The following is an 8,304-nucleotide window of genomic DNA, read 5'->3' on the forward strand; positions in this document are numbered from 1 at the left end:
AAAAAAACCCCCCCAAAAAAGTATGATTTTATTTAAGTGTGTGTGTGTGTGTGTGTGTGTGTGTGCACACCATGTGCTTGCAGGAGCAGGTGGAGGTGAGAAGAGGGGTCAGACTGTCTAGAACTAGAGTCACAGACAGGTATGAGACCACATGGGCACTGAGAATAAATCCTGGGTCTTCCAAAGCAGCAGTGAGTGCTTCCCCACTGAGCCGCCTCTTCAGCCACTATTTTGATGGTCTGTATTGCTAGAAATCTGGGGGTCAGAGGACACAAAAGTTGGCTCTCTTAATTACCACATGGGTAACTGAGGTCATCAGGTGAGCATCTCTCGCTGATAAGCCACACTGTCTCTAGTCCTGAAGATTCACTTTAGCATTTGTTTCTCTTCTGTAAATGATCTGCTTGTATACTTTATTTCTCTGTGTATATTAGTAACTTTTACCAGCTATTTATATTCTAAAAGTGCTATTTTTGATATTCATTGATATCTATATTTTTTGTTTGTTTTAGACAGGGTCTTACTCTGCATTGTCCTTGCTGTCCTGGAACTCAGAGATCCCCCTGCCTCTGCCTCCCCAGTGCTGGGATCCAAGGTATCCACTACCACACTTAGTGAGTATCTCTCTCTTTTTAATTTTTTATCTCTATTTTTATTGTGTAAATGTTTTGCCTGCATGTGTGTGTATCAGTTTACCAAGTGTGAGCCTGGTTCCTGTGGGGGTTAGAAAAGAGGCCTGACACTCTGGAACAGGAGGCATCTGTGGGCTGCCGTGTGGGTCCTGAAAATTGAACCCAGTCCTCTGCCAGAGTAGCCAGTGCTCTTGACTGCTGAACTGTCTCTGTAGCCCCGTAGCCCCCACCTCAATAATCTCTACCTTACTCACTGTTTGGTTATCTGTGAGTTTGTGTACTGATTTTACGCTTAGATATCTTCTTATATCTCAAGATCAAATAAAGATACTTTATTCCCCCTATCTTTTCTTTTTCTACATTTCCATTCCATGTTACTAAAACTCTACTTTTATTTCCCCTTTGTCCAACTATTACAAATCCTTTGACTAGCTCATCTGTCCCTTTCCTGCTGATCTCTGAAACCACCTTTACAGCAACACTTGCAGCTTGAGTTAAAACCTGGCTGTATCAAACAGGACAAGATTAAGTCCCCTTCCCTTGTAGATAGTGAACTTAGAGGCTTGGTGTAAAGGTGCTATTCCACACTGGAACATATGACACTGGCATGATGAAGGTGCCCTTGTGATGGATGAACCCCCTCCTCACCTGAACCTTCAGTTCCAGTTCCCTGATCTGCTCCTCCTTCACCTTCATGTCCATTGTGAGCTTCTTGCCCTCAGCTTCTAGCTCTCTGATCCGACTCCGTAAGGTTTCGGTGCACTCTCCCCTTTTGAAAAAAGTCAGGAAATAAGGTTTATAGTTTAACTTCTATCATGGGAGATTGGTTTGAAGACCACTGTGGGAAGAGTCTGCACATGCTCCAATTCCTCAGATAAAATAGCAGCTTTTGCATAGACTTTACATAGAGCCATCCCTATAGCACTTCTAGGCAGTAAGTGCTGCCATGCTGTGTGTAGTTTAGGGACTGATGAAAAGAAACTCTGTGCATGCCCAACAGTTGTAATTTAGGTTTTCAAATGTTTTCTTTTCCTTTTTTTCCCTTTTTAGTTTTCAAGACAGGGTTTCTGTAGTCCTGGCTGTCCTGAAACTCCCACTTTAGACCAGGCTGGTCTCAGAGATCCACCTGCCTCTGCCTCTCAAACACTGGGATTAAAGGTTTGTACCACCACCATCAGCTTCATTTAGATTTTTCTGGGACAAAAGTAAGTAAGTATACCATAGCTGTCTTCAGTCACTCCACAAGAGGGTGTCAGATCTCATTACGGATGGTTGTGAGCCACCATGTGGTTGCTGGGATTTGAACTCAGGACCTTCAGAAGAGCATTCGGTGCTCTTACCGGCTGAGCCATCTTACCAGCCCGACAAGGTATTTATTATGTAGCACAGGCTGGCCTTTGATCGCAATCCTCCTTATTACTGTCAGTATACTGTGGTATTACTCCTTATACCACATCCACCTTTCAAATACTTTCTGAAGTCGGTTCCATTTGCAGAGCTGACACATAGGCCAAGTGTGCTTGCTGCAGGGTAGACACATTCTTATATTCTAGGGTCTGCCTGATTTTAACATTAACATTTGTCTCAATATGCTTCTCACTATTCCTTGAAAATTTCAACAATGATCTAAAATTGTGTGTTTGTTTGTTTGGGGACAAGGTCTCTTTATATAACCCTAGGTGGCTTTGAACTCTCTGTTCAGACCAGGCTGGCCTTAAATTTAGAGAGATCTGCCTGTATCTGCCACCTGAGTGCTGGGATTAAAGAAAGGCACCGCCACCACGCCCAGCTATTTTTAAATTTGTATTTTGTTTGTGTGCTATAGAGGCTAGCAGTCAACCTCAGGTGCTCTCCTCAAGAGCCATCTACTTTGTTTTTCTGAGACAGCATCTACGGGAAGCTGGTGAGTCCCAGGAATCTGCTAGTTCTGAACCCCCCAGGGCTGGAATTACAAATGTGTTCTACCAGGCTGGGGTAGAGAGTTCAAATCCCAGCAACCATATGGTGGCTCACAACCACCCGTAATGAGATCCGACGCCATCTTCTGGTGCATCTGAAGCTACAGTGAGTGTACTTATTTATAATAAATAAATCTTTGGGCCGGAGCAAGTGGGGTCTACCAGAGTGAGCAGGGCCAACCGGAGCGAGTGGGGCCGACCTGAGTGAGCAGAGATCCTAAAAGTCAATTCCCAACAACCAGATGAAGACGAACAACTATTTGTACAGCTACAGTGTGTACTCATATATATGAAATAAATAAATAAATTTTTAAAAACAAACAAAAATGTGCTCTATCACACCTGTTTTTTTTTTACATGGGTGCTGGGCACTACCAGGTCCAGTTTTTTTTTTCTTTACATGAGGATTCAACTCAGGTCCTTATGTTCACACTTCAAGCACTGTGCCAACTGAGTTATCTCTTCAGCCCTTTAAAATAATCAGGGGTTGGGGCTGGAAAGATGGCTCAGCGGTTAAGAGCAGTGACTGCTCTTCCAAAAGTCCTGAGTTCAATTCCCAGCAACCACATGGTGGCTCACATCCACCTGTAATGGAATTTGATGCCCTTTTCTGGTGTGTCTGAAGACAGTATACTCACATATATAAATAAAATCTTTAAACAAATACTAATAACCAGGGGTTGAGGTGATGGCTCAGCAGTAAGAGCACTTGTTTCTCAGCACCCACAGGAAAGCTTTCACCATCCAAACTCCAGTCCCAGGAACTCTAATGTCTTCTCTTTCCATGGCTACTGCACACATGGAACACAGAGACACACATGCAGGCAAAACACTTATGATCATAAAATTAAATAAATTAATCTAAAAACTATTTCAAAGATCCTTCAGGTCACCCTGGCCTGAAGCACTAACAGCTTTGTGAGGACTGACCGCAGAGGGCGATCTCCAAGCACTTAGTGGCCACACAGAAAGTGAGTGGAGGCTCAGGTGTATAGTGAAGTACAGTGATCCCTTCCTCTGCTTTACGGGTGAGGTCACTCAGAGACCAATGTTGGAGGGAAGTGTGAGCTGGCTCAGGCATAGCTGAAACAACTAATGAACAACCCAGAAACGCAAACCACCCACACAAACCATTCCGTCCCATCCTGCCCAAGCATCAAATCCCCACATGCCTTGGGACAAGGCGAGCCAACCCTGACCAAACACTCTAGTGGCAAGGACATACCTAGAGGCAGCGGCAAAGGCTACAGCCCGTGCAGCTGTGGCTTCTTCTAACTTCTTCCTTTTTTTCTCCTCCATTAGCTGCTTTTCTACAAAGCTTCGGGCTTCCTGCTCAGCTTTTAGCTTCTTCTCCAGCTGGCTGATATTCTGCTTGTCTTTTTGCTTCATTTGCACAGCATTGTGTAACCTATATGGAAATAGTTGTGACAAAGAAATCTTCTCATTAGACAGAGTCACTATAAGCCCTGAGAAACATAGACCCCACACAGCCGTTCTGTTAGGCAGGTATAAATTCGAGATTTGAACAGCCAAGTATCAACTTCTGGAGTGCCAGAGAAACACATGGTCACTACTAACGACTACTCAATGGTTCCTAAATATTAATAAGCCACCTGCTGTATGTAACTCCGAGTCAGCTCTGCCCTCTGGTCTGTTAAGTGATCCAGAGCAGGCAGGCAGAAGACATGGGTCAGAAGGGTAAGGGAGAGGGGAGAAGGTGACTACAGAGTTAATCCTGAACACCGAAAACAAACAAACAAACAAACAAACAAAACAACAATAGACCAAAGAACAATGACTGGACCAGTCCTACTGAATCTAAAATTGGTGGAGGGGAAGGTCCAGTCCTCTTTGGTTCAGTTGTTTTCTTAGGCAAGGTCTCACTATGTAGCTTAGGGTGTCCTTGAACTTATGGCAATTCCCTTGGCTTAGCCTCTGCCACACCCGGCTTCTGAATGACAGCCATGCTGCAGCTTATCCTTCCCCAAAGCCCTAAGTCCTCTACAGCTTCATACAGCAAGGTGAAGGGGCCAACCATCAGACTGTCCCCCAGAGGCCAATGCTAACAACTGCACAAGCTGCTCAGAACGCTCGCCAGGGTTCTTGGCGTGTTGGAAGCTAGCAGACAGTTAATTCCTGGAACTCTAAGTGAGAATCTTCTTTGTGGGGAAGCCTGTGAGAGGCACCACTGCCACAGACACACGCTGCTTGGAGACTAAAAAGACCACCTTACCCTAGTCTGCAACTAACTCCACAATGAGTTTAAAGAAAGCTTAAAGGGGGGCTGGCAAGATGGCTCAGCGGTTAAGAGCACTGACTGCTCTTTCAAAGGTCCTAAGTTCAATTCCCAGCAACCACATGGTGGCTCACAACCACCTGTAATGAGATCTGACACCCTCTTCTGGTGCATCTGAAGATAGCTACAGTGTACTTATATATAATGATAAAATCTTTAAAAAAAAAAAGTTTAAAGGAATTCACACAGAAGAGCCAGCTTCTGCCTGTCTCTTCAAACGAAACCAAAGCTCAGAGTCATTTTTTAGTTCTGAGATTCAAAGTAACTATGGCCTAATCCTCAGGAAACAAGCACGATTGGCAAAGAGTAGCAAATGTTACTTATCACAAAAGTTTAGTAACTAATATTATAGTTAAACTACATTATTAAAGCTGAGACAATATTATGAAACTCTTGTTGGAATGAAGCAAGTGTAGATTTGATGAGAACACGGAGAATCAAACATCAATGAACAGGAAGGTTGGCCATGTCTCCTGGTCAGCCCGAGACTGACTGTCCTCCCCTAGTAACAGGAGGCACTGCTCAAGGCCCATAAATTGTACGTACTTGTTCTGTAGCAGCTCGTTCTCCTGCCGGAGCTGGCCCATTTCTGAGCGGATGCCTCGTTCTGTGCTTGAAAGGGAGCTGATCTGACTGCGCAGCTCTTGCTCCACTTGCCGGCTGGCTTGCAGGTCAGCCTTTAGCTTTTTAATGTCTTGTTCCAGCCTAGGAAAGGGAAAAGGTAGCATTTTCACCTGGGAGAGGCCTTAGTGCTTGGCACCGGGTCCCCACTGGACAACCGGGATGTGTTTAGTTCTATGGAGTGACTGTCTTCACAGGAGGGCTAACTTTTGATCGTCCCCAATGTCTACTTGAGTAGTGTATAAAGGAGGAGAGAAAACCAAAAGAACTAAACATTAAAAGTTTCCACCCCACTGCTGACTTTCTCAGCAAGTAAAGCCTGCCAAAGCAACAGAGAACCCAGCCACTGACTTCTTTTTGACACTTTCTAGATCAGATTGCACTGTTGTCGCCGCGCCCCCCCCCCCCCCCCACCATACACACACACACACACACACACTGTAGGCTATAGGATCTCCATCCATTTCCAGAAAGTACTAGCATCCTTGCTAAGTAACATTCACACTTTTGGCATGGCAGAAGAGCTCATCAAGGCTCAAGAAAAGGCACATTAAGAAAACTGTGACCTAAAACCTACCTTACTGTGCCATTCCTTACTGCCTGCTCTTCTAGCCCATAATAACGCCAGTTTAAGTGATGTGCACTAGAGGGTTTAAATATAAACAAGCAGTAAAAGGAACAAAAGGGCAAAATCAAATCTCTTCTTCACAGGAAGGTGCTATAATTTCAATAGGGGCCAAAATGGATGACTAAAATAATCAGAGAGTAACACAAGAAAGGCTCCAATTAAACACCTACGAGGAAGAGCAGCAGCAGCAGCAGCGACTGGACTCTGCAGGTTACAGCTGCAATGATTATTCCTATTTTCCCAGATAAAGAAGTAAGGGTAAGACAACCTTGCAGCCCACGATCTGCAGGCAGGATCCCCAGGACCCATTCTCCTCGTCAGCCCACCCTCAGCACAGTAATCCGGGGAAGGCTATGCACAGGATGGGAAGCAAGGAAGGAGGAGCGCTCTAAATGGAGTTTGGCACACTTAAAACCTCAGAGGCATGAACAGCCAGGGTACTTGAACACTTTCTTCCCCTAACTACCATTAGACAACTTTAAAACGACCCTCAAGTCCCCAGTCATGCTGTAGGTGCTGTCACCAGTGTTCCCTTCCGTATGAGAGCACAGCCTAGAAACTTGGTCTCCTGCCAGGGCTCACTCCCTAGGGAAGGGTCACAGGTCCACATCACACCACACTGTCCCTATCACCAGGGTCATTTCAGTTCAGTGTACTTGCAGATTGGCATTTAGATCATAGCTATGCTGTCCTTCATTCACCTGAAGTAACCCAAGGGCTACACTCCAAACAGGCTGTGTAGGGTTCATTCAATTAAGAAGTACATGCTGATGTTCATGTCTCTTGTGAGGCCAGCCTCTCAGAGGAAGAAATGCATGTTTAGTGAAAGGAGAAAGAGGCATGTGGTCTGTAGAGGGCTCTGTCATCAGGGTCCTAAGCAGTTCTAGGGCCAACTTTGCTCGTCTGTGGCTGACCAGCTCTAAGGTTCCTCCCACTTGCTCTAGGATTTCAAGGCCTGACACACTTAGATAGCTGCTGATTTGCTTCTGACCAGCTGCTTAATTAAGCTGTACCAGAATCTGCTTCCACAGCACAGCCGACTGCCGCGGGAGAAAGAAAAGCTCCTTCTTTCAGATGCTACATTTCAGTAATTTTGTAGTTATCATTTTCTTTCATTTTAAAAGTCTTCTGCTTGTTTTTGGTTTTGTTGGTGGTGGTGGTTGTGGTTTTGGTTTTGAGACTGGGTTTCTCTGTGTAGCCCTGGCTATCCTGTAACTCCCTCTGTACATCAGGCTGGCCTAGAATGCAAGAGATCCGCCTGCCTCTGTCTCCTCAGTGCTGGGATTAAAGGCATGCACTACCACTGCCTGGCTTCCAGTCTTTCGTTTTAAGTGACATGTTTCTCTGACACAATGACCTAATACAGTCATTGGGCCTTCAGTGTATACACTGAGTCCCCGCAGTCAGGAGATAGATAGGGGAGACTCTGAGTTTCAAGTCAGTCTGCTTTACAAAGCGAGTCCAGAAAATCCAAAACTCTGTTACACAGAGAAACCCTGTTTCAAAAAAACAATATTTCCTCTGAGTAAAGTTTTGGAATTTCTTGAAATTTGCAATAATCTAAAGAGCTTTGAGAACAAAAAGTACAAACATAGTTTTTGTAAAACAGAGAACACAATGCATTAGAAAGTTTGTTTCCACTTATCTATTTAATGTGTACATTTACATGTGTACATACATGTGAAGGTCAGAGGACAAGCTTTGAGAGCATGCTCTCTCCTTCCACAGTGTGAGTGAGACCCACTACTTCAAGTCATCGAGCTTGACATCCATCAAGTGCCTTTTCCCTCGGAGCCATCTCCACGGTTTCCCACAATGCTTTCTAGAAGTGGAATTCTATGAGAATATTGTCAAAACCAAACCAGCAGTACTATACAACAAAAAGAAGGAAGTTACAAAAATATGTTTCCTTTGTTAAAAAAAGTATACTTCTTCAGAAGTATACATCTAAGATCTGTATACTCTCGTGTGTATATGCTCAGAAGTACACATCTAAGATCTGTATACTCTCGTGTGTGCATGTTCAGAAGTACACATCTAAGATCTGTATACTCTCGTGTGTATATGCTCAGAAGTATACATCTAAGATCTGTATACTCTCGTGTGTACATGCTCAGAAGTACACATCCAAGTCTGTATACTCTAGTGTGTACATGCTCAGAAGTACAC

The 8,304-nt window shown here is 44.4% G+C and overlaps 1 protein-coding gene across 2 annotated transcripts in view; it reads right to left on the minus strand.

Annotated features, from left to right (window-relative positions):
- Maco1 (macoilin 1) overlaps positions 1-8,304 on the minus strand; it is a 62,384-nt gene that overhangs the window by 7,324 nt on the left and 46,756 nt on the right. For both annotated transcript variants that reach the window (XM_031379033.1, XM_031379032.1), the window contains 3 exons: positions 5,433-5,591; positions 3,816-3,998; positions 1,281-1,401 (listed from right to left, as the gene is read on the minus strand). In XM_031379033.1, coding sequence (XP_031234893.1) covers positions 1,281-1,401; positions 3,816-3,998; positions 5,433-5,591 — 463 coding nt within the window. The remainder of the gene's footprint in view (positions 1-1,280; positions 1,402-3,815; positions 3,999-5,432; positions 5,592-8,304) is intronic.

Source organism: Mastomys coucha, unplaced genomic scaffold (assembly GCF_008632895.1).
Source record: "Mastomys coucha isolate ucsf_1 unplaced genomic scaffold, UCSF_Mcou_1 pScaffold18, whole genome shotgun sequence".
NCBI classification, from domain to species: Eukaryota; Metazoa; Chordata; class Mammalia; order Rodentia; family Muridae; genus Mastomys; species Mastomys coucha.